The sequence below is a fragment of the Chinchilla lanigera genome, unplaced genomic scaffold, assembly GCF_000276665.1.
Source record: "Chinchilla lanigera isolate Chin_1 unplaced genomic scaffold, ChiLan1.0 scaffold00008, whole genome shotgun sequence".
NCBI classification, from domain to species: domain Eukaryota; kingdom Metazoa; phylum Chordata; class Mammalia; order Rodentia; family Chinchillidae; genus Chinchilla; species Chinchilla lanigera.
In genome coordinates, this window is record NW_004955409.1 from 505,647 (window position 1) to 530,885 (window position 25,239).

General features: G+C 48.0%; 3 protein-coding genes across 9 annotated transcripts in view; 2 read left to right on the forward strand and 1 right to left on the reverse strand.

Moving 5' to 3' along the window:
* Window positions 1–17,421, forward strand: part of Dyx1c1 (dyslexia susceptibility 1 candidate 1) — a gene marked incomplete in the record, with an annotated part of 24,618 nt that extends 7,197 nt beyond the window's left edge. For 3 of the 5 annotated variants that reach the window (XM_013510266.1, XM_013510269.1, XM_013510270.1), the window contains 6 exon segments: window positions 1–211; window positions 5,966–6,111; window positions 7,636–7,745; window positions 9,403–9,556; window positions 11,910–12,015; window positions 16,181–16,649. In XM_013510266.1, coding sequence (XP_013365720.1) covers window positions 1–211; window positions 5,966–6,111; window positions 7,636–7,745; window positions 9,403–9,556; window positions 11,910–12,015; window positions 16,181–16,293 — 840 coding nt within the window. 5 annotated transcript variants of the gene reach the window in all.
* A 346-nt stretch (window positions 17,422–17,767) lies between these two features.
* LOC102020534 (chromosome unknown open reading frame, human C15orf65) lies at window positions 17,768–24,984 on the reverse strand. 3 transcript variants are annotated; one of them, XM_013510271.1, is made up of 2 exons: window positions 20,401–20,745; window positions 17,768–18,250 (listed from the first exon to the last, which is right to left on the reverse strand). In XM_013510271.1, the coding sequence occupies exons 1-2, from the start codon at window positions 20,419–20,421 to the stop codon at window positions 17,903–17,905; spliced, it is 369 nt and encodes a 122-aa protein (XP_013365725.1). In that variant the 5' UTR covers window positions 20,422–20,745; the 3' UTR covers window positions 17,768–17,902. The 3 variants fall into 3 exon arrangements, 1 of the variants encoding a protein (XP_013365725.1); XR_001232628.1 differs by lacking the exon at window positions 20,401–20,745 and adding an exon at window positions 24,899–24,984 and having other exon boundaries at window positions 18,164–18,250; XR_001232629.1 differs by lacking the exon at window positions 20,401–20,745 and adding an exon at window positions 24,433–24,709 and having other exon boundaries at window positions 18,164–18,250.
* A 103-nt stretch (window positions 24,985–25,087) lies between these two features.
* Ccpg1 (cell cycle progression 1) overlaps window positions 25,088–25,239 on the forward strand; it is a 31,844-nt gene continuing 31,692 nt past the window's right edge. Inside the window, 1 exon segment of the mRNA XM_013510264.1 lies at window positions 25,088–25,192. The gene's annotated coding sequence lies outside the window, so the exon portion shown is untranslated.

The window sequence follows — 25,239 nt, forward strand, 5'->3', positions numbered from 1 at the left end:
AAAAAAATAGAAGATGTGAAAGAAAATGAGCGGAGAAAAGCAACTGAAGAACTGGAAGCCTGGAAGGAATGTCAGAGAAACGCTGGAGGACACGAGGGAGCTCGGAGAGAAGAGGAGGCAGGTCAAAGGGGAAAGCCGGTGGGAGAAAGAAGAAAGTTAAAGCATCAGAGTCTTCCTGGAAGTTTGACATCTAGACACAGTGCAGCAAAAGGTACGGTGATGAGTTTGGTGTTCTCTGGAGAAGTGAGCCGGTTGGTGAAGCCATGTGCACACTTGTTCTCTGTCTTGGGAAGTCTGTCTGTGCACTGTCTGGTGTTTTGATCTACTGAGGGGAGACACCCAACGCAGAGACTAGGATGAAACTTACGTCCATCTTCTCCTCGGGAGCAGTGAGCTTTTCCACTGCAGTGAGCGAGGGTCCAGTGTCAGCTTCGCCTGTGCGTGCATGTGCGTGTGTGTGTGTGTTCGTGTCCGAATGTGCTTTGTTAGGGTTTGTGTCTAGGTGTCCCCCTAAAGCCTCATGCAGTCTTGGGGCTCTTCCCAGAGGTGGCTGAATCTAGAGTGTGATTAAGGCTATGTGATCAGTTTACTGATCGGTTTGACACCACCCTAATCCCAGCTGCCTAGATGAAGTATAAAAGGGGCAGAAGCTGGGCGTGGTGGTGCACCCCTGTAATCCAGCACTCCGGAGGCTGAGGCAGGAGGATCACCGCGAGTTCGAAGCCAGCCTGGGCTACAAAGTGAGCTCCAGGCCAGCCTGAACTGCATAGCAAGACCCTGTCTCAAAAAGATAAATAAATAAATAAATAAATAAATAAATAAATAAATAAATAAATAAATAAAAGGGGCGAAAAGACACTGTTAAGGTCCGTTGTTGACTTTGCTGTCTTCTGCCTGCTATGAACTAGTTTTCTTCTGCATTGCCCACCTGTGAAGCCAGTTATGGACTAAAACCTCTACCAACTGTAAGCTAAATATACCCTTCCTTCCTTCCTTACTTTTGGGCATCAGGTGTTTCATCTCAGCAATAAGAAAAGTAACTAAGATAGTGCTTAACTTTGATCCAGACTTGGAGTGGACTAGCAGAGTCAGGAGCGTTTATTTTTTTAGAGATGAGAAACTAGGAATTTTATTAGAAGAGGTTTTCTGACATGATTTAGGAAAATGAATGCTATAAACATAGTCTTTAGTAAATAGGGATTGCTTCTGGCCTTTGACCCTGATGTTAAAAAAGAGCTAAAAGAGTCAGATGTGGTAGCTGAGCCTGTGATCCCGGCACTTGAGAGGCTGAGGCAGGAGAATTGAAAGTTCAAGGCCAGTTTGGGCTGCAGAATGAGTCCCTATCTCAAGCAAGCAAGCAAGCAAGCAAGCTAGCTAAACAGCCAGGTGTGGTAACACAGGCCTATAATCCCAGCACTCGGGAGGCTGAGGCAGGAGGATCATTTTGAGTTTGAGACATCAGCCTGGGCGACAAAGTGAGCTTAAGGCCAGCCTGAACTGCATAGCGAGACTCTGTCTCAAAAAGACAAAAAAAAAAAAGCTAAAAGTAGGAGTGTGCACTTCATCTGATTGTAGAATGTTGATATTGTTTGAGGTGGACAGCAGACCCCCAGTTCCTGGGGTGTATCCCAGGGTCCCAGGAATGCTGAGGCCTGCACATGCTCTGTTTGTCCTGTGTGCACGTGGCCGGGATGAACCCTTCCCTTTCACGGAGGGAAGCACTCGCGGCTTCTGTTTGGACACTGGTGGCCAGCACAGCTCCCTGTGTGTCTGCTCGCGCTGCATGTGCATGGCCAGGTCCCTGTGGTGCGGCCTGAAGAGTCCCCTGCAGGGTGCTGCTCCCCAAGCATGCAGGGAAGGACCCAGTTCTTTCACCCCATGGGCAGCAGGACACACTCCTGCACACAGAAACTCTGCTCAGGATTTTATATTTAATCTTTAATGTGGGCAGAGAGCTGAGGAGCAAACAGAAGAGAGCAACTCAGAACAACTAAGTAGGGAGAACCAAGATGGCAGAGTAGTGATCAGCAGCAAACACAGTCTCTGCAGGGCCCAGAACGACTTGGTGAAGAGAAAGACAGGTGGGCTCTGGGAACTGGGAGAGAACTGATAGGACAATCAGAAACCAGAGGGAAGTGGAGCAGCGGACCACAACACAGAGAAGAATCAGACAGTCTGGAAGCTCGCCTGGCAGCGGGGAAGCTGTGCTCACAGACACATGGTCGCCTCCAGGGTCGGGAGCACGGGGAGAACAACTGCGCAGGCAGCGCTCGTCCTGAGAGAAGCTCGTGCTGTTGTAACCTGCACAGACAGTGGGAGACTGTGCCCAGGAAGGGAGCCTCCCACACAGCGAGCTAGAACTGACATGGAGTCCTGGGCAGTGCCCGCCGTATTGGAGAGGATTTCACCTGGTGTCCTTTTAGGAAAAGGTTGAGTATTTAAGACTGAGCCACAGAACAACTAGAAAACAACTTCCCTTCCGAGTTCCCAGTTTTACCCTCCGTCTTAGTTACTTGTCCCTGGAACACAATACCCAGTACCTGCAGCTTGAAGGGAAGGTTCGTTTCAGCTCACAACTTGTAGAGGTTTCAGTACACGGTCGACTGGCTCCAAGGAAGGTGGCCTGGCAGACGGGCACAGCTGAGAAGTGGCTTAGTACATGGCAGCAGGGAAGCTGAGAGGAAAAAATCGAGAGAGGAGAGGAGGAGATAGACCCTTCCCAGCCACACCCACAGTAACCCACATCCGCCCACTAGGCTTCACCTCCCAACCTCACACTTAGCTGTAACCTCATCAGTACAGTAGTCCACTGGTGTCATGCCCCCGCGATCCAGGCACCTTTCCAGATCCTCACCTATGAGACCTGAGGCTTTGGGGGGGGGGTCATCTAGATATAAACCATAGCATATAAACTGACACCCTCCCACAGTGACGGGTAATGGACAACCACAGGAGACAGTCCTGAGAAGATGGGAGCTAGACACAGACTCCCTGAGAAGTTTAAACTCAGAGTGGAAAGGACACAGGGCCTGGCCCTTAGTGGTGAGAAACCAGGCCCAGGATGTGTGGTTCGCAGAGGTGGCTGGGTCTGAAAGGGCTGGCATTAAGTACAGTGGTCCACTTGAACCCTCACCATGACTTTGGGGATTTCAGAATTGTGGATCCTACCACCAGGCATGGTGGCACACACCTATAATCCCAGCACTCAGGAAGCTGAGGCAGGAGAATTCTTGTGAGTTTGAGAGTAGCCTGGGCTACAAAGTGAGCTCATTTTGTAGCCCAGACTGGCCTTGAACTCACAATCATCCTCCTGCCTCAGCCTCCCAAGTGCTGGGATTACACGCATGTGCCACTATGCCCAGCTAGCATGGTGAATTTTTATTGGGTAGTATCAGTCATCTTTTGTTGCTAGGCAGAAAGTCCTTGAAACAAGTTAGCAAACAGGGTATATGTGTGGCTAAAAAGTCAAGAGTGTGCAGCAGGGTGTGGTCAGACTGAACTGGGTCAGGCTACCCACTGGGTGAGGCTGGTCAGGGCTGACTGAGTCTGGCGGCTGAGCTATGTGCTGGGTTGGATGGTAGTATTTTTCCTAATATGGTATCAGACTACTAGTTGGTTATTGAAATTTCCATCACTCTTGGTTATGTTGGTTTGTATACAGCTGGATTCAATTTGTATAGTATTTTGTAAGTGAGCTTCACACTTATCTGCACATTGATATTTACTGATTCTTGTCTTTTTCCTACTCTCCATGTACAGACTTGATAGCACACTGCACTAGCACCACAGATTTTTTTGGCTATTTTTTGAAATAATTTGGTTAGATATGAAATATATGTTACTTGAAAATTTAATAAAACTGCCTCTAAAATTGTCCAGGTCTGAAGTTTTCTTTTTTTTTATGACAATCTGTTTAGTTTTATTTATTTATTTTGTCTTTTTGAGACAGGGTCTCTCTGTGCAGTTAGGGCTGGCCTTGAGCTCACTTTGTAGCCCAGGCTGGTCTCGAACTCAAAATGATCCTCCTGCCAGAGGCTCCTGAGTGCTGGGATTATAGGCCAGAACCATCATGCCTGGCTGTTTAATTTATTTATTTATGTTTCTAAATTCCTCATATTTATTTATTTAGTTAGTTAGTTTTTTGGGAGTTTTTTTTGTTGCTGTTATTTTTTGCCTTTTTGAGATAGGGTTTCACTATGTAGTTCAGGCTGGCCTGGAGCTCACTTTGTAGCCCAGGCTGGCCTTAAACTCAGTGATCCTCCTGCTTCAGCCTCCGAAGTGCTGGGATTACAGGCGTGTGCCACCATACCCAGCTATTTTTTTCTTTTGGTAGTTGAACTCAGAACTTTATGCTTACCAGGCAGGCACTTGTGCCACTGAGCTATATCCCCGGCCCTGATTTAGTTTTTGTTTTTGTTTCTGTTTTTGTCTTTTTGAGACGGGGTCTCACTATGCAGTTCAGGCTGACCTGGAGCTCACTTCCTCCTGCCTGAGCCTACCAAGTGCTGGGATTACAGGTGTGAGCCACCACACCTAGCTTATTTACTTTTATAGTATTTGTTATTCAGATTTTCTATTTTTCTTTTTTTACATTAAATAAAATTTAAATAAAATTTTAAAACATTTGTGGGGCTGGGGATTGAACTCAGGGCCTTCACACTGAGCTAATCCCAGCCCTCTTTAATTTTTATGTTGAAACAGTCTTGCTAAATCACTAGATTTCCCAGATGGGACTCAAATTTTCAGTTTTCCTGTCTCAGCCCCCAAGAGTGCTTGGATTACTGGCATGGGCCACACCTTTTTTTAGTTTTATAAATGGCAGTTTTTTAATTTAAGTATTCATTTTCTGCCATAGATATTACTCTCTGTCCTACTTTTTGCAAATCTTTTTCACCAGTTTGATATTTGTCTTTAAGTCTGTGTATCATACTTTGGGTGCTTTGTGGGGGTCGTCTTCTGTTGGTGTTGTTCTGGTTTTGTAAAATTTTATTGGTTCTATTCGTATAGGTTATTCACTTCTCCTCTTCCCGTGGCTTAGTGCACCCTCCCTCCACCCTGCACCGAAGGGTTAGTGCTCTTGCTGTCTTGTGTAGCTTTCTTCTGACAGTGGCAAACTCAGTGTCTACCAAGGACCAAAAAAAAATTCCTCCTCTGCATTTTAATTTCTTTATGAGACAGGGTAGTAGTCAGGCTGTAGTTCAGGCTGGACTTGAACTCACTATTGCATAGGCTGGCCTCAGACTTGCTGCAATCCCCTGCCCCAGGCTCCCAAAGTGCTAGGATTACAGGTGTGTGCACCACATCCAGCCCCATATTATTTTTTTGACCAAAATGAAATATTAACCAAAGGTCAAGATGAGAAGAGGGGGGGCTGGGGATTTAGCTCAGCGGCAAAAGCACCTGCCTGGCAAGCGCAAGGTCGTGAGTTCGGTTCCCGGTACCGGAGAAAAACAAAAAACAAAAAACAAAAAACAAACAAACAAAAAAAAAAGATGAGAAGAGGGAAGTCACTGAGATGAATGTCTTTACTGAAATAACTGATAAATTTGTCAAACTCAAGAAAAAAATAGGTAGCTGCCATAGTGCTTATTGTTTTATATTGCTTATTGCAGAAGTTATCTTTGGTTTGTAATTATTTATAATAGTTTGTTAGCTGGGTGTGGTGGTGCACGCCTGTAATCCCAGCATTTAGGAGGCTGAGGCAGGAGGATCACTGTAAGTTTGAGGCCAGCCAGGCTACAAAGTGAGTTCATTCTTTTTTGATACTGGGACTCAAACTCAGGACCTTGCAATTGCTAGGCAGGCACTTGTGCCGCTGAGCTACATCTCCAGCCCTACAAAATGAGTTCAAAGCCAACCTGAACTGCATATTGAGACCCTGTCTCAAAATGACCAAAAAAAAAAAAGTCCATTTGTGCATTAGAAAATGAGAAGTGCTGTACTTATTGCTGCCATGCTTTTAAAGGAAGAGACTGGGGAAGCATATTTCCTGCGGAGCGGGAGGAGGAACGCGTCCCTGCGCCCCGCCCGGCCGGCAGCATCACGGTCAGCTTCACCCCACGCGTGTTCCCCACGGCGCTGCGCGAGTCCCAGGCGGCCCTGGAGGAGGAGGTGAGGCAGCTGCCTAGGGTGCTTACTTTGCTTCATGGGCTGGAAGGAGTGCTGGTTTCGAATTTATTTTATCTTTTGAAGGGTAAAAATTTTATTTTACTTTTGGGGTTTTTTGTTGTTGTCTTTTTGAGACAGGGTCTCACTATGCAGTTCAGACTGGCCTTGAGCTCACTTTGTAGCCCAGGCTGGTCTCGAACTCGAAATGATCCTCCTGCCTCAGCTTCCTGAGTGCTGGGATTACAGGTGTGCACCACCATGGCCAGCTCAAAATTTTTATTTTTGAGAAATTTTTTACTGTACATTTTGAAAAAGAGTCACAAAAAAGCAAAAATGTTGGTCTCCCCCGCATCCTAAAAATAAATAAGGGCAGATTTATTTTTGTTTAAGTCATGACGCTTCAAAGTTTAGCATTGGCATCCAGAATGAACAAAAAAGGAAAGAAAGCATTTCCGATATAACAATTTCAGATTTCTTTAGTTGGGGTTCTCCCCATGTAGTTTCAATATTTCTTCTTTCAAATACCAAAACAGTAAAAACCAGGAAAAAATATAACCCTAGTGGTGGCTGAAGCTGGGGACGATACTGTCCTGTCTGAAGCAGGCGTTCCTGGGCGCACAGCTGGCCGGGAACATTTGCTGGCGTCATCTTCTAGAATTTAAGCTTTTGTTACACTAGAGATCCTACTCGTGGTTATACTTCAGTGTTTTCTCGTGAGAAAATGCATTTTGTAGGTTTCTTGGCTCAGAATGCTATTTTTTTTTGTCTTTTTGAGCCAGGGTCTCGCTATGCAGTTCAGGCTGGCCTTGAGCTCACTTTGTAGCCCAGGCTGTACTCGAACTTGCAATGATCCTCCTGCCTCAGCCTTCCGAGTGCTGGGATTACAGGTGTGCGCCACCACGCCTGGCCTGTTTTCTTTTTTTGGAGACAGGGTCTCACTGTGCCCTTTGGCTGGCCTCAGACTCACTGGTAACCCTCCTGCTTCAGTCTCTCGGCTTCTGGGATTACAGGCATGCACCACTACTCTCCACTGGCAGAGAATACTGTTGAGAGAACACTGGTTTAATATAAAACATTGTTGAACCGGGTGTGGTGGCACACACCTGTAATCCCAGCACTCGGGAGGCTGAGGCAGGAGGATCATTGTGAGTTGGAGACCAGCCTGGGCTATGAAATTAGCTCAAAGCCAACCTGAACTGCATAGTGAGACCCTGTCTCAAAAAGACAAAAAACAAAACAAGAAAACAAAAAACAACAACAAAAAGGTAAACTATTCACATGGCATTTATTTTATCAGATACATCATTTTCTATAATATACTTATAAACGTGAGAGGGACCTGGGCATGGTGGAACATGTCTGCAATCCCAGGACCACAGACGTAATCGGGAGTCTGAGGAGCAGGGTCACTGAGTTGGAGGCCAGCCTGGGCTGCAGCACCCCACGCAGCTCCAGGCCTGCGATTGTATTGGAACGACCCTAATGAACCGAGACAGTGTCTTTCATAAGACCCCAACCTCCTTGCAGTGGCTGCACAAGCAGGCCCAGGCACGAAGAGCCGTGAACACGGATGCTCCTGAATTTGGGGATTTAAAAGAAGAAGAGAAGAACCCAGAGTGGCTGAAGGAAAAAGGAAAGTAAGTTCCTTGAACTCCAGCCGGGCAGATTGTAACTGGTGTAGAGATCAGTACGGAGCCCGGCCGGGGGGTTCGAGCACTGTGCTTGTGTGTGCAGCCTTGTCAGTGGCAGGTCCTGCGAGCGCCAGGGCCTGTGAATAAGCAGCCAGGCAGCAGGGCTTTCGCACTGAAAAAGCCGTAATAGAGCAGCTAAGTGCGCTGCTCACTCGTGTGCTTCAGTGTCATAACAATGAAAAATATATCATTTGGCACGCTCACTAAAATCTCTTCACTTTTGTGTTTAACACAGATCCTTCCTGAGCTGTCTCTTAGAAACAAGTGTTTTTAATACTAGAGCTTTATTATTCACATCTATTTCAAAAGATTGCCAAATTATGTCATAAATTACCTTTTTTATATCCAAGCTGTCATTTTATTTATTTACTTATTGCTCTGTGATTGTTTTGTTTGTTTGAGACAAGGTCTTGCTATGGAGCCCAGGCTGGCCTCAAACTTACTGATCCTTCTGCCTCAGCCTCCTGAGTGCTGGGATTACAGGTGCGTACCACCGCACCCAGCTTCTGTGTGAACATTGTGATACATTCACTGAAAACTGCATTCTGGTGCATTCTGAATGGCAGTTTGAGTTCCTAGTTCTGAGGCAGCTATGGATTTTATTGGTATCTCATTACATGTGTTTTTTAAACTTTCTTCTTGCCTCTGTGACAAAGCCCCTCAACCTCCACAGCCTAAATCAGCACGGAGCTCCAGCGTCGGAAGCCACAGTGAGTCGGCTCACTGCTGGATGTGCAGGAAACCCTTCTCTGGCTGGAGCTGGGTTCAAGGCATCTCCATCTTCCTGTTTCCCTGCCTCGCCCACCGTCGCAGCCGCCTCTTCCAGCCTTTCAGAGAACCAACTCTTGGATTCATTGATCCTTTGTGTTTTTTAGTCTCAATTTCATTAATTTCAGCTCTCATCTTTATACTTGCTTTTCTTCCATTAATTTCAGATTTGAATTGCTCTTGTTTTTCTAGGACCTTGAAATCCATCATTAGTGTTGTGTTGTGTTTTGTTTTGTTTTGTTTTGTGACAAGGTCTTGCTTTGTAGCTCAGGTTGGCCTCTAACTCAGTGATCCTCCTGCCTCAGCCTCCCGAGTGCTGGGATTACAGGCTTGCATCACCAGGCCTGGCACTGCAGTTTCTTCCTGGTGTGAACACCGCAAGCAAGCTGTGCAGACCCGGCAGGCTATGGGTCGGGAGGCTTCTGGCTCACCCATGGCCTGCTGTGCACTGCGGTGTGGTCCCTCGGTGGTCACTGTGAGTCCTGTCCACCCTGCCCTCTGGGGCGCCCATGGGTCTGCTGGCCTGCTGGCTGCCCCACAGCTCCTCCTCGCTCCTGAGCACTCCAGGTGTGGCCACCGGCCTTCAGGGTCCCTCCTCACTCCATGCTCGCCAGCCACATCTCGGGCAGCCCGGGAGCTGGGGTAGGCGCCGCCTCTACGGGTTGTGCCCAGCAGAGGGGACAGACGTCTGGCCTGTGCGCGGTCCCCGGCCGCAGCTCCCTCGTGTGGACACCGCGGTCACTCGTGGCTGTGCCACCGGCCTGGAGGAGGGAGCCGGCCTCTGCGCTCCGTCCGCGTCCCTGTTGCAGGGCCTCGTCTGGTTTTGTCTCCTTAGCAAATTGTTTGCAACGGAGAACTACCTGGCCGCGGCTGACGCGTACAGCTTAGCCATCAGACTGAGCAGCAGGACCCCGGTGCTGTACCTGAACCGGGCCGCGTGCCACCTGAAGCTGAGGAACTTGCACAAGGCCATCGAAGATTCTTCAACGGTACATGCGTAGCTATTCACTTTCTTTTGTATTGTTCTGTTTTGGTCTTTTTGAGACAGGGTCTCTCTGTGCAGTTCAGGCTGGCTTTGAGCTCAACTTGTAGCCCAGCTGGTCTCGAACGTGATGATCCTCCTGCCTCAGCCTCCCGAGTGCTGGGATTACAGGTGTGCACCACCATGTCTGGCTCAAATGTAGGAGATATTTCTTTTTATTTTACTTTATTTCTTTATTTTGCGGAGGGTACCCGGAGTCGAACTCATGACCTCAGGCTTGCCAGGCAAGCGCTTAAGCCGCTGATCTATATCCCGGCCCCTTCATGTCTATTCACTTGTATGTGTTGCTTTAAAATTTTTTTGTTTGCTGGGTGTGGTGGTGCACGCCTATAATCCCAGCACTCGGGAGGCGGAGGCAGGAAGATTGTTGAGAGTTGAGGCCAGCCTGGGCTACAAAGTGAGCTCAAGGTCAGCCTGAACTGCATAGTGGGAACCTGTCTCAAAAAAGACAAAAAAAAAAAATTTTTTTTAAGAGTAGGAAAATTTATTGGAGTATAAGGAATGGGGGTATGGGGATAGAAATAGCTCCTGAGAGACCGGGGGGCGGGGGGAGGGTCCTGAATGAGCTACCCTGATGCCTTAAAATTTTTATCCTGTGTTTATTGGTTTAAATGGTGCTGTTAGGCTAGGATACAGCTTGGTGGTAGAGTGCTTAGCATGTGTGAGCGCCTGAGGTTTTTTTCTCTTAAACAGTGGAGAAGCAAGGATTAAATAAATTAATTTAATTTATTACATATTTTTTTGTTTGTGTTTTGAGTCAGGGTTTTACTGTGTAGGTCAGATTGGCCTTAAACTCATTCTGTAGCGCAGGCTGGCCTGATTCTCTTGGGGATCCCCCTGCCTCAGCCTCTAGAGTGCTGTGATTATAGCAGACCCAGCTCAAAAAGTGAACTTCTTTATTTGGTGGTGCTGGGGGCCTCATGATGCTATGCAAGTGCTCCAACAAGTAGCTCCCCTTTCCACCCCTATTATATCTTCTTATTGCTTTTTTTTTTGAGACAGGGTCTTGCTGTGCACTGTAGGCTGTCCTTAAACTTGCTGTGTAGTGCAGGGTGGCCTCAAACTCAAAGTGATCTTCCTGCCTCAACCTCCCCAGTGCTGGGCTGGATCTCAGTATTATTTAACCCAGTTTTTCCTTCAGCCAGTAAAATTCTGTGCACAAGTATTTACTGAATGAAGAATAAACTGCCACCCAGTCTAAAGACAAAGATGCAAGGCTGTGTAGTCACTCCTGTTGGTGAGAGTGAATCTCAGGGACATCTGAGGGTCAGCCCGAGTGCACCAGGGCCCGTTATGAAGCTCACACAAGAGCAACCCAGCAGTTCCTTAAATTGGTCAACATAAATGTGTATTTTGATAAATTCCCACACCAGATGATATGGGGGGAGAAACTCCCAACCTGAAAGATACCTGGGACGAGTTCGTGTTTTCTAAAATCCAAGAATGAATTTTAGGAACAGCGGAGGTTAAGAGCAGAATATATTTATTGAGGGAAGGAAAGCTTCTGTCCGAGAGAGGGACAGAAGGGGCCCGAGTGGGTTGCCCAGGAACCTGTCTTTTCTAGGGACTTTTATAGAGCAAATCCTCCAGGTGAGGTGGGTTCAAGGTGGAAATATGGGAACTCACTGGGGGTGGGGGTTGGGTTAGTGACTCTTCCAGGCTTTTTCAAGGTAATGGCTACCTATTTAAAATATCAATCCTTGAGGCCACCCCTAGGGAAGTATGTGGGTGCCTCTGTTTAATCTTTTGTCCACAGCTGGAGGTGTCTGTCTCCCCAACAGCTGCAAGATAGCTCATCTTCTGTACTGGCTTCGAGGGCCTGGCCCTGTCTGACTGCTGTAATATTTCTAATATTTCTATCTAACTCAGCTGCCTATAATACAACTAAACCAAAACTTACCTGAAGCCTTGAGACGTTTTTTAATATGTTTTTTCTTACATTTAAATTTGGAAGCTGCAGGGCGTGGTGGCGCATGCCTGTAATCCCAGCACTCGGGAGGCTGAGGCAGGAGGATCATTGGGAGTTCGAGGCCAGCCTGGGCTACAAAGTGAGCACAAGGCCAGCGTGAACTGCAGAGCAAGAAAAAAGACAAAAAGAAAAAAAATTTGGAAGTGATAGCTGGGCCAAATGGCACAGATCTGTCTCAAAATGAGAAAAGAAGGGTCAGGGACGTAGCTCAGTGCCAAGGCCTTGGGTTCAAACCCCAGTACTGAAAGAAAAATAGCCAGTGGAAACCCAAAACGCAGCCCAAAGGCATGTGCTTTCCCCGTGGGTGATGTGTGTGTTTACATTTTGCAAGGCTTTGGCACTGCTGACCCCGCCGGTTGCAGACAATGCAGATGCAAGAATGAAAGCTCACCTCCGCCGCGGAGCTGCGTTCTGCCAACTGGAACTGTATGTGGAGGGTGAGAAAGTGATAGACATGTTCCCGCTTGCAAGTTGTGTGCTGGGAAAATATCACTGGGGTTGTTTCAGATTGTGACTTTTAGGACTTTGTGATTTTAAAATTTTAGCATTTGATTTATTCTTAGAAATGCATCACATACAGCAACCATTGTTACTTTCTTTTCACCTTGTCTGAAATTCTGTATGGTTTTTATTGTTTTTATGTTGTTTTTTTATAGGCAGCTGAGTTAGATAGAAATATTACAGGCAGTCAGGGGGCTGGGGATTTAGCTCAGCGGCACAGCGCCTGCCTCGCAAACGCAGGGTCGTGAGTTCGGTTCCTGGTACCGGGGAAAAAAAAAAAAAAAAAAAAAAAACAAAAAAAAACAAATACAGGCAGTCAGACAGGGCCAGGCCCTCGAAGGAGCCAGAATGGAAGACAAGATACCTTACAAATGGAGAGCTGGTACTTGCTTCGGGCCAGATCTCAAGACTAAAGATTAAAAAAAAAAAAAAAAAGACTAAAGATTAGACAAACACACCCTCTTACCTCCCAAGGGATGGACCTCAGGGATTGATATTCGAAGTAGGTAGCCATAACCTTGAAGAGTCACTGACCCAAACCCTTACAGGAAAAGCCCCTGTTCTGTATTCATGCCCCCTTGCTGCGTGACCCCCTTCCCCATTTGATCCCAATTTAATCAATTTTCCCTGAGCAATTCTTATTGGCTGACCACAGTTTTGTCCATTTGTCCCCTACCTTGGACCCACCTCACCTTGTAGTTTTGCTCTATAAAAGTCCCTAGAAAAGACAGGTTCCTGGGCAACCCACTCAGCCTCCCTTCTGTCCCTCTCTCGGACAGAAGCTTTCCTTCCCTCAATACATATATTCTGCTCTTAACCTCCGTTGTTCCTAAAATTCATTCTTGGATTTTAGAGAACATGAACTCATCCCAGATATCATTCAGGTTGGGAGTTTTTATTTTCCTGTATCAGTTTCATTTATGTCTGTGTGTTTGTTAATATGTTTTGGTGCTTTTATCTCTAAAAGTAAAATTAAAAAAAAGAAATGCATCAGAAAATACAAATAGCTTTTAAAATTTTACTGATTGACTGACTGATTGATGGTGCCGCTGGGAATTGAAGCCAAGGCCTTCACACAGACTGAGCTACATCCCCAGCCTTTTAAAATTTTGAGACAGGGTCTCTCTAAGTTGCCAGGCTGGACTTGAAACTGTGATCCTTCTGCGTTGGCCTCTTAGGGTACTGGGGTTACAGATGTGTGCCACCATGCCCAGCCAGAATTATATTTTAAAAATTTATTGTAGGACCAGGGATATAGCTCAGTGGTAAAGCACATGCCTACTGATAGATTTTGGTCGGGGCAGAAAGTAATAAAACAATAAACTGCCTTTATTGCGGGCATGGAGAAGACCACAGAGGGGAGGGGTAAGGAGGTGGTGGATCTTCTGAGCGCCTGGCTGTAAGAACAGCGGTTAAATATTGCCAGGCTGGAGGCGGGGTTTAGGGGGTAGACCAGCTGACGGGGCATGCCAGCATTGGGTGGGAGCGTGGTAAAATGAAACAGGACACTACAAAGGGGGGTAAGGACTCGTAATTTAACCCAGATAAAGAAGGGTGGGGCTTAGCACATGGCCTCTAGTGGCCAGTGCCATACTGGCCATGGCATGTAGCCTCCAGTAGGTGGCGCCACAGCGACTGTAAAGGAATTATAATAAGAGAAGGAACCCATCACCTACCATGTTCAAAGCCATGCATTCGGTCCCCAGCACCCCATAAATAAATAAATAAATTCAGGTGTGATGGGTGCACACCCCTAAAATCCCAGCACTTAGGAGGGTCACCAGCAGTTCAGCCTAGGCTACATAGTAAATTCAAGGCCAGCCTGGACAACATAGCAAAACCCTGTCTGAAAAATACACACACCTGCCTGGTGTGGTGGCACATGCCTGTAATCCCAGCACTCAGGGAGGCTGAGGCAGGAGGATAGGTACAAGTTTGAGACCAGGCTGGGCTACAAAGTGAGTTCAAGACCAGCCTGAAATGCACAGAGAGACCCTGTCTCAAAAAAACCAAACAAACAAATAAACAAAAACACACACACCTACACACAAAAACCAAAATGAAACAAAACCAAAACAAAAAAGAAGAAAAGTCTGATTGTTTTTGTTTTTTGGGGATTTTTTTTTTTTTTTTTTTATCAGCTACGGGAGCCTTCATTTTAGAGATGAGAAGAGATGGATTTGCCTGAAAGGGAGGCAAGTCAGGGTCCCTGGGACTAGCGCCCAGTCTCCTTACTCCCTGAGGAAAATTTGTCAGAGGCTTTTTGGGAACAAATGGAGATGCAGTTACTTGTTTTTAGCAAAATTTACAATACTTTTCTTTTTACCCAAACTTCCTCAAAAGAATTGGGTAGCTAATTACAGAAAAAAAGTACCAGTCTATGAACAGAAGGTATGGAGTGAATCTACAAAATGTTTTAAGGATCTTCTTCCTGGCTCAGTGGTGGATCTTCTGCCTATCATGTGCTGAGTCCTGAGTTCAATCTCCAGTGCTCTCTGAAATATCTAAAATTTCTTTTTTTTTTTTGGTACTGGGAATTGAACTCAGGGCCTTGTGCTTGCCAGGCAAGCACTTGTGCCACTGAGCTATATCCCTGGTCCTAGAATTTCTAAATTACTTTTTCACTGAGGTGATGAAAAGTATTCTTTTTTTTTGTTCTTGTTTTTTTTTGTTGTTGTTTTTTTTGTTTTTTTTCTGGTACCGGTTATTGAACTCACGACCTTGCGCTTGCCAGGCAGGTGCTGTGCCGCTGAGCTAAATCCCCAGCCTGATGAAAAGTATTCTTGCGATATGTAAGTTTGAGTCTGTTTGCTATAGGAAATGATATATGATCTCCAAATGATATAGGGCATATATTATAACTCTCAACCTGCTAGATGTCTGATATGCCAAGTTTGTGCTCCCCAAAATTAAAGAATGAATTCTAAGGAACTTCAGAGATTTTTTTTTTTTTTTTTAACAGAGGTTAAGAGTAGGAAATGAGAGGGAGAGACAGCTCCTGAGAGGCAGGAGGGGTCCCCAGTGGGTTGTCAATGAGCCCACTTTCTGGAGGGAGGTTTTTTTTGAGACAGGGTCTTGCTATGCAGTTCAGCCTAGTCTTGAGCTCACTTTGTAGCTTAGGCTGGCCTTGAACTTGCAATGATCCTTCTGCCTCAGCCTCCCAAGGGCTGGGACTACAGGCGTGTGCCACCACACTTGGCTCATCTGGAGGGAGTTTTGTAGAGCAAAATCACAAGGTAGGTACAATGTGGGTTAAAGATAAGGTTACAAGTGCAGCTGCCTAGGCAATACTGATCCAGTGGGGAAGTAAGTCAGGTGGCGAGCGTACATGCAAAGAACACAGAGCTTTTCAGGAAGGGCTGAGTCTGAGGGCCTCGGTCACCCACTGAGGTGACTGATGTCTCTGTAGACTTCATTGGTCCAGTGTTATCGCTTATCCCTTGGACAGGCATGTAGGCCTGGTCATTCCATCTTTATCATGAGGCCTGGCCTCCAACAGCTGTGCCTCTGGCTACAGTTGTGATGTGTTCTCATCTTCTGTACTGACTTTCTCGAGAGCCTACCCTTCTCTGCCTAAAATATTTTTACCAAATTTAGCTATCTATAATATGTTCATTTTTGTTTTTCTTTTTGTAGTTCTGGCTGGCCTTGAACTCACTTTGTATCCCAGTCGGTCCTTGAAATCAGTGATCCTCCTGCCTTAGTCTTCCTAGCTGCCTCAGTCTCCCTAGAGCTGCTGGGATTATAGGTGTGTGCCACCAAAAATGGCCTGTTTGTATTTTAATGAGTTTAACTGTTAGTTTTTCTGCATTTAAATTTAAAATAGCTAGTGGGGTGTGGTGGGGCACACCTATAATCTCAGTACTCTGGTAGGCTGAGGCAGGAGAACCACAAATTCCAGCCTAGCCCTGGCAATTTTGTGACTTTAGCAAGACCCGGTCCCACGGTAATAAAACAGAGGGCTGGAAAAACCTATCAGGAAGAACGCCTGTAATCTTGTAGGGTTCTACCATATGTGAGAACGGGAAACTGTCTTAAAACCTGCACTTACCATGACAGTGTCCTCTCACGAGCTGCTCTCTGCCGTTGCTCTGAATGTAGGCCTGCAGGACTACGATGCTGCGCTTAGGATCGATCCAGCTAACACAGCTGTGCAAAGTGATGCTGAGAAGATTCGAAATGTAATTCAAGGAACAGAACTAAAATCACAGTGACCACTGGAAGCAGCTAATGTAGTACCAAGTATTTGAGGTATTTAGTAACAGGTTTTTAAATTTTTCAAAAATAGGAGCTGGGTGAGGTGGTACACACTGTGACCTTGTCACTTGGGAGGCTGAAGCAGGAGGAGCTAGAGTTCCAGACCAACCTGGGCTATGAGATTCTTTCTCAACAAAACAAGCGGAGATGTTCGGAATCTTTGTACATATATGGGTGATTATGCAGAATCCATGTACTGCTTAGTACTTCAGTTCTGTAAGGGCTAAACGTTAAACATCTGTAGAAAATTAAGTGTTTGCTTTATATAATTTCCAACAAGAATTACCATATTAAATTTTTTTTTTTTTTGTCTTTTTGAGCCAGGGTCTCGCTATGCAGTTCAGGCTGGCCTGGAGCTCACTTTGTAGCCCAGGCTGTCTGGAACTTGCAGTGATTGTCCTGCCGCAGCTTCCCAAGTGCTGGGATCACAGGCGTGTGCAAAGGAAAAAAAGATTAAAGAATTACCATATAATTACATATATTTGTAAATATCGTTTGTTGTCGCTTTTGGAGCAGAATGTGGGTGTGCTCGCGGGGCATTTGCTGGGCAGCATTTCACCGTGTGGAGCCCTCGGGTGGGTGCTGTGTTCCTGGAAGGTTCGGTCTGTGCTCAGTTCACCGGGTCAGGTCGCCTTCCTGGCATAAATATCCAGAGGCCCAGCTCCGCCCCAGAGCCTGGCTTTTCTTTACCGCCTCACTGCCACCGTGGATGATGCTTAGACCAGATCTTGCAGAAACTACTGTCCTGAGCAAACCTTACCTTCAACTTTGTGTCAAAGCAAAGCTGCAGCTTATTTAGTTCACAGGTCTTGGTGGACTGTGCAGCCCATCGCTTTGTAAGACAGAGGAAGCACCTCTGCGAGCTGGGCAGAAGAGGCTGGCTTTCTACACCGAAGTGCGACGGAGTGCAGAAAGAATATACAGCTGGCACACACCTGTAATAATAGCACTCGGGAGGATCACTGCAGGGCCAGGGCCAGCTTGGGCTACACAGTGAGACCCTGCCTCAAAAACAAGGAGTGAAAATTTGCATGGCACACACCCATATTCTTGGCCCTCAAGACTGCAAGTTCAAACCCAGCCAGGGCCACTTAGCAAGACCCCCATCTCGGAAGGAAAGGACGGAAACAAAAGGGGCTGAGGTGCAGCCCAGTAGTGCAGAGCCGGCCTGCGTGCCTGAGGCCCTGGGTTCAGGCCCCACAGGAGAAAAGGCAAGGGCAGCACATCTTCATTTAGTCACAGTGGGAGGCTGAGACAAGGGGTGCAAGTTTGAGCCCAGCACGGGCAACTAGGAGACTCAGTAGACCCTGTACTGTGTAATCCAGGCAGTTTGAGAGGCTGAGGCAGGAGGACCGTTAGTTCCAGGCTAATCAGGCACACATAGGGAGACCTTATCTGAAAAAAAGGGAAAAGGTCACTATCACTCAGTTATCAGATGAAATGTCTTTATTTCTTAGAGGTATATTTTCATTTACTCAGACGTGTTTTTAGCCTGGGTATTCTAGCCTTAAATTGGTAACTCATTTTTCTGGGCACTTTCTCTTCAATTGTCAAAGGAATATATTTTCACAGTGTGTGTTGAAAATTGGGGAAGTCAAGGGTTCTGGTTCTGTCCGGTGCGGTATTTAGACTGTTGTTCTGATAAAGTCCAGTTGCTCTGATATGTCTTGAAAAGACCTGTTCCTTGGGAGCATAATTGCAGGGCAGAAACTGCGGCCGCGGGGAGAACTCCCCGTATCGGCCTGCGCTGGTCTTGTACATTATCATCTGCGGCTGCGACAGGGAGGTGGCCGTGTGCAGCGTCTTCGGGTCCAACATGCAGGAGAACACAGGGTTGCCGGGGTTCACACACAGGGGCCGCGGGGCAGCTCGAGTTTCCGCATCTGGATCTGCAGCTGAAGGGCTCTTCCCGTCCTACCAGGCAAACACAGCAGGCCCTTCAGTTAGCAAACAGTGCAGCTTGGCGTTCCGCTGCGTTTCGGCGATCTTGTTTGAAAGCACTGAGGAGTACACCTGTACGTGACTTATCTGTACAGAGCACACTTGTCACAAATGTGCATGAAGGAGTTTTTAAAAAATCTTGTATCAAATTGGGCATCTCTGGGAGGCTGAGGCAGGAGGACTACAGACTGGACAATTTAGCAGTGTCTCAAGACCCTGTCTCAAAAGAAAAAAGGGCTGGGAATGTACCTCAGTGTGACAGCCCTGGGTTCAATCCCCAGTGCCATGAAATAAAAATCAAAACAAAACCAATGTCTTTTGCTAATAACGTTAAAATTTCTTACAAATTTGTACATTAGGAAAATGTGTAATAAATCGTAGTTGGAAGAAGAAGTTCTATTCAGTTTTTGTGGTGGACACCATTAGGCAAATAATTATACAACTGACTGAGTATATTTGTGTTAAATGCTGTGAAGAAAGAACGCCAGGTGTTTAGGAAGGTGTTCTGGGGCTCTGATCTGGGGGGTCAGGAGGCGAAGCTCATTAAATCCAAAGGGAGCGGGGTGGGAAGACAGGTGGCCAAAGCCAAGCAAGCAGGGTGCAGCTGTCCCAAGAGACAGAGGCAGGGCCAAACTCGTGGGTCTGAGTTGTGCTTACTCTGAGGTCCTGGCGCTGAGCTAGAGCCCTGGGCCAGGATGCACAGGGCCCTGGGTTCAATTCCAGGCACTGCCAAAATCCTTTTCTGAAAAGCCAATAATGAAAACCCAAACAAAAAACCCTACAGCACCTACCACTCAAAAACAAGTGTGGAAGAATTTAAACCAGCCAGATCGCTAGCCCCGGAAGCAGACTTAACTTACCACGACTGACTCAGCCAGTGGCTACCAGGCACCTGCTGGGCACCCAGCTGTATGGGATGTGGGTGCAGCTAAAAATCAGGTTTACAAAGTCGAAGGGAAACAGCTGCACCGTACAGGGCCACTGTGAGCACGGCTCGCTGGCAGGGAACTGGTAACTATGGAAAAGCTGGGGTGGGTGTGGGGGCGCACACCTGGGGTCTCTCCGCAGCCCTGGGTACGCTCCTCAGCTGCGCACACACACACAACTTGCACGGCTAGTTTTGAATTCTATACCGAAGACATAGTTGGGCATGGTGGTGCAGGCCTGTATTCTAGCTTCTTAGGAGGCTGAGCCAGAATCATAAATTCGAGGCCAGCCTGGGCAATTAGCAAGACCCTATTTCAAAATTTTGGTTTTGTTTTTTGAGACAGGGTCTCACAGTTTAGCCCAGTTTGTTCTTCAACTCATTGGTCTTCCTGCCTCAGCCTCCAGAGTGCTGGGACTGACAGGTGTGTGCCATGCTGCCTGGTTTATTTGTTTCTTTAAGACACCAACGCAGGCTCCTGTGTTGTCCGTCCACCTGCCTGCCCATTGCTCGGTGATGGGGCAGCACCACCATGCCCTGCCGGTTTTGCCTCTTTTTTTTTTTTTTTGTCTTTTTTGAGACAGGGTCTCGCTATGCAGTTCAGGCTGGCCTTGTGCTCACTTTGTAGCCCAGGATGGTCTCAAACTTGCAACAATCCTCCTGCCTCAGCCTCCTGAGTGCTGAGATTACAGGCATGGGCCACCACGCCCGGCTGCCTCATTTTAATGATAATCATGAGGCAAACTCTCAAGGAGGGTCTGCGGCCCACTGGAGGGGTGGGGCAAGGGGGGTTTTCCCTGGTTAGGTCCCAAGGTTGAACACAAGGGTGCGGGACATGCGCAACAAGGGTAGGCGGCGTGGCACAGAGCAGAACACAAGCGTGAGGGCCAGAGCTGCCTCCATCTTTGCACAGTTCTTACACAGGCTGTTCTCACGTTTACACTCTCACACAGTGCCGTAACCAGCACATGCATGTGCAGCTGTGCTGTCACGGTGACACGACTGTATCCCACTGTGCCCCTGTGCGAGACGAGCAGGGTCATGTCCTCAGGTGTCCTAGACGCCTGCGTGAGTGGTTCCCCACAGGGGCCGTTCCTCAGCAGACTGCCCTTTGTGTCCCCTCTGAAGCGTCTGGGACAATGCTACCAGTACCCTCCTTTCGATTCAGAACCCAGACCTCAGAAAGTGTAAAGCCCACCTTGTTCTCCATGCGCCGCATCGGCTAAGTTTTGTGAATTCCTGCGGCCTTTCCCCTCTTGCAGCCATGGGGACTGAACCACGGCCTGCACGCGGAGCTAATCCCCCAGCGCTTGTCAGCCTCTGGGCTTGAACCTGTGACCCTCTGGCCGCAGTCTCCCAGCATAAGGTGCGGTTATGGGGCGAGTGGCCACAGCTGGTTAAATTCAGCTCGTGTGATGTTCTCTGAAGAGTCTACCAAAAACATTCAGTCAGGTGGTACACAACTGCAACCCCAGCAGGCGGGAGGGTGAGGCAGGAGGATCGCTGAGTTCCAGGCCAGCCTGAAGTATACAGGGAGACCCTTTGTCTCAAAAAAAAAAAAAATTCAATCTAGAAATGCTTTTTCCCCTTCTCTGCATTTTTTGTTTTTGTTGCAGTATCAGGAACTGAACCAAGGCCTGCACACTGAGATATATCCCCAGCCCTTTAAAAACTCTTTAATATTGGGACGGTCTTGCTAAGTCACTACCTTACCCAGGCTGGGCTCAACCTTGTCTTCTGCCTCAGCCTCCCAGTGCTGGGACTACAGGTGCATGTGCTAGTGTCCAGCTGTGACAAAGCCATTTTCAAGGCCACTTACTCTTTCAAGCCTGCTTACTAACTGGATGTGAAGGCGGGCGGTGCCTCACGCAGACGCTGTGTGGAGCTGGACTTCCCACCCAGCTTCCCCAGGGATCTTACCTTCGGGCTGCAGCTCGTTCTCCACGGCTGAGCTAAGACAGTAGAAATAAGGATGGTGGACCCATGAAAAGGAAATCATAACTGAAAAAAAATTGTACTTTTGATTTTTTTTTTTGTCTTTTTGAGACAGTGTCTCGCTATGCAGTTCAGTCTGGCCTTGAGCTCACTCTGTAGCCCAGGCTGGTCTCGAACTTGCAAAGGGGTTGTTTTGAGACAGGGTCTTGCTATGTAGTTCAGGTTGGCCTGGAACTTATGGTAATCTTCCTGCCTCAGCCTCCTGAGTGCTGAGATCACAGTTGTGCACCACCAGCTCAGCTCTATAGTTTTTTTTTTAACCTTTTAGAGACAGGGTTTCACTATGCAGTTCAGGCTGGCCTTGAACTGACTTTGTAGCCCAGGTTGGCCTCGATCTCACAACCACCCTCCCGCCTCAGTCTCCCGAGTGCTGGGATTACAGGCATGTGCCACCACACCTCGCCAATTTTCTTAAAAGTAGAGTTTTTAATTTCAGACGTGGTGGTGCACACCTGTAATCCCAGCACTCTGGAGAAGCAGGAGGATAGCTGAGAGTTTGAGGCCAGCCTGGGCTACATTGTGAGTACAAGGCCAGCCTGAACTCATACTGAAGTGGTGGTGCACACCAGTGATCCCGGTCTAATCTGATCTGAAGCCTAAAACACACCAGTTCTTAGTGCATTAAAAAAGCAGTAAGGGGCTGGGGATTTAGCTCAGTGGCAAAGCGCCTGCCTGGCAAGCGCAAGGTCGTGAGTTCGGTTCCCGGTACCAGACAAAAACAAAAAAACAAAAAACAAACAAACAAAAAAAGCAGTAAGGCCAGGTGTGGTGGCACACACCTATAATCCAGCACTAGGGAGGCTGAGACAGGAGGATCCTTGCTAGTTTGAGACCTGCCTAGGCTACAAAGTGAGTTCAAGGCCAGCCTGAACTGCATAGGGAGACCTTGTCTCAAAAAGCCAGAAAAAAAAAAAAAAAAGCAGTAAGATGTAATAGAGGCAGGGAGTGTAGCTCAGTAGTGGAGCACTTGCCTAGCATCATGAGGCCCTGGGTTAGGCCCCCAGCACCACCAAATAAATAGATCACTTTTTGAGCAGGATGTGGTGGGACACCTGTACCCTAGCACTGGAAAGGCTGAAGCAGGAGGATTACCAAGAGTTCAGGGCAGCCTAAACTGCATAGCGAGACCCTGTCTCAAAAAACAAAAAATTAATTATGAAAAAGACTGGGGCTCCAGCACACATTAACCCAAGGTCATTCATATCAATATTTTCTAGGGTTGTTTATGCTTATTCTAGGCCCATCACTTCCTAAGTCCTGTAAAGATACTTTACATTTATAAATTAGCTTACTTGATAAAGGGCAGAAAACTTGATCTTAAAGGAGACTGAGAGTTCAAGCAATGCTTCCAGGTAAAACATCTTAGCTCACCCACCTCAAAATTAATTGGTGGGGCTGTATCTTCTGCCTGCAAATGGGATCGACAAACCCGCCAATTTCCACCACCCAAACATCAATCCTCCAGCTCCAGACTGTGGCATGCTTCTCTCTGCAGGGCCTGCACTTACTTTCTGTGAATACTTCTTGATTTCTGCCTAATTAAACCCCTCTATGCCTCTTATTGATGCATCCTGAAAACCTTTTTCCATGGTAGGAGCCGGGTAACCTGCAGCTTATTCCACAGGAAGGGAACCTCCTGGGACTCTGTCCAGCAAGATTGTGGTCTTATTATTATTTTTTAATCTTTTGAGACAGGGTCTTGCTATGCAGTTCAGGCTGGCCTTGAGCTCACTTTGTAGCCGAGGCTGGTCTCAAACTCAAAATGATCCTCCTGCCTCAGCCTCCCGAGTGCTGGGATTCCAGGTGTGCACCACCATGCCTAGCTGAGACCGTGGTCAGAGGCAGCGGAGGCAGCCTTGGGAAGCTGAGTGAGGCTGGTGGGGGTCTGGAGAGTGGTGGGCTGTGTGGATGACACACTGCACTGTTTACCTCCCCCAGGGAAAGGTTAGCCATTTGGTTACTGGGGTGGCTTTTGTGTGCGGTACTGGGGGTAGAACCTAGGGTGCTCTACTACTGAGCTCCATCCCTAGGCATCTTTATTAATTTTGAGAAAGGTTCTAAGTAGCTAAATTACCTGGAAATTTCGATCTTCCTGCCTCAGTCTGATGCTAGGATTCCTGGCTTTTGCCTCCACAGGCAATTTAAATGTGACTTTAAACAAAGCAAGGTGAGCCAGGTGTGGTGGGGCCTGCCTGTGACCCCAGCACTCCGGAGGCTGAGGCAGGAGGATCCTTGCACGTTCGAGGCCAGCCTGGGCTATATAAGTGAGTTCAAGACCAGCCTGCACTACCTAGCCTGGTCTCAAAAAGCCCCCCAAAACCAGAGCAATGTTTTTTTTTGTACTAGGAATCTAACTCAGGACCTTGTGCTTGCCTGGCAGGCACTGTGCCACTGAGCTATATCCCAGGCCCCAGAGCAATGTTTATATGCATTAAAGTTCTCTTCTTTTTCTTTGAAGACTCTACAGTGGACTTGTTTTTCATGAGGCTGGGGTTCTTTAAATATCCTAAAACTAGCCATCACAAAATCCCAATTTATTCAACTCTAAAATAAGATAAAGCATGTTTACTTTTGGAGTGGGGATGTACTGGTTGAGCCACATCTCTCTTCAAGGTCAAGAAGAGTGTTGGTTCCTGGCTGACAATATCACAACTCAGAATGTAGTACCTCAAGAGCTGAAGTTATCTTGGGCTCGGTCTCTTGTTTTGGTTGAGAGAGTTCAGGCTGGCTTTGAATTCACAGCAATCATCCAGCGTCAGCCTCCAGGCTTATCCTGGGTTATCTTTACCCCCTCAGCAGCCACTCACCAAGAACCTGACCTAACACCCTCGTGACTGCAGGTAACATCTGAATCCTAACACCCATGGCGGTGAACTCTGGATGTACCGACTCAATATAGCTCATGGTTAAGGCCCTGGGTTCAATCCCCTGTATCACCACCCAAGGAAAAAAAAAGTTTACAGAGCTACAGTATTTGGTCAAGTTTAAGTGAGCACAAGGCTTTTAGAATGTCAAGTTTGGGATACATTAGCCAGCTTCCCGTTGACAAAAAGTTCACCCTGAATTCCAATTATTTTCCCAGCAAAATTAAGTTTTGTAGTGTGGTGTCCTAACCCACAATTGATTTTGTTTTCGTGGTACTGGGACTTGAACGCAGGGCCTTCGCGTTGAGCTACATTCCCCAGCCATTTGTTTTATTTTGAGACCGGGTCTCACAGGGACTAAGCCCAGTTACCTGGGCTGATGCTCCTGCCTCAGCCTCCCAGAGTGCCGAGACGGCAGGCCTGCGCCACCACGCTTCCCCTTTTATTTGCTCGCACCCGAATGATGCGGAGAGCCCCTCTGCAGCTGCACCAGGCAGGAACTGTAACCTCCGCCCCCGCCACCTCCAGAACCGCGCGCACAGGGTTGAAGGCACAGAGCCGCACCGCCTCCTGGAAGGAGGATTTCTGGGGTGGGAGGCGGGGCTGCCTGCGAGTCTCAAGGAAGCAGATGCTCAAACCCTCCAGCCCTGCACCGACCCGCCCAGGCGCCATCCGCCCGCTCGTTCCCTCCGGCCGACGACGAAGTCCTTCCCGCTGCGGCGCCCCGAGGGGCGCGCCGTGCCGTCCGGGCTGAGGCCGGCCGCGGGAGCCCCACTCCGGTGGCCTGGTTGGCGCGGTGCAGAAGGCTATCCTCGCCGCAAGCCGCAAGCCGCTCACCGCGCGTTCGCTCCCGCGCGTGTCGCCGTCTCCGTAGCAACAGGTCTGGCGCGGGGCCCGGATGTTGTGAGGTTCGCAGCCCCGCCACTTCCGACAGCGCGCGGCTTCCTGGGAGTTGTAGTCCAGCTGGCACTAGGAACCTGGCCCGGCGCCCGCGCGGGACTGCGTCTCCCAGCATGCGCCGCGCTCAGGCCCCGCCTCCGGCCGCCGCGAGCAGGTTGTTTTTATGAGGCGTCACCGGCGGCGAGGGTCACCGCCGCAGACTGTGCGCGTTGGCGGAGGGGTCGGCGTCAGGTAAGTGCCGGGCGCGGCGGGATGGGCCGCGTGCGCCCCGAGTCCCG

Excerpts from the sequence above, each read along its gene's own strand:
- LOC102020534 (XM_013510271.1), bottom strand. The coding sequence starts at position 20,421 with ATGCGGCGCATGGAGAACAAG. Across the intron at positions 18,251-20,400 it reads TGCGGCGCATGGAGAACAAG|GACGGGAAGAGCCCTTCAGC; the intron begins GTGGGCTTTACA and ends TTTGCCTGGTAG.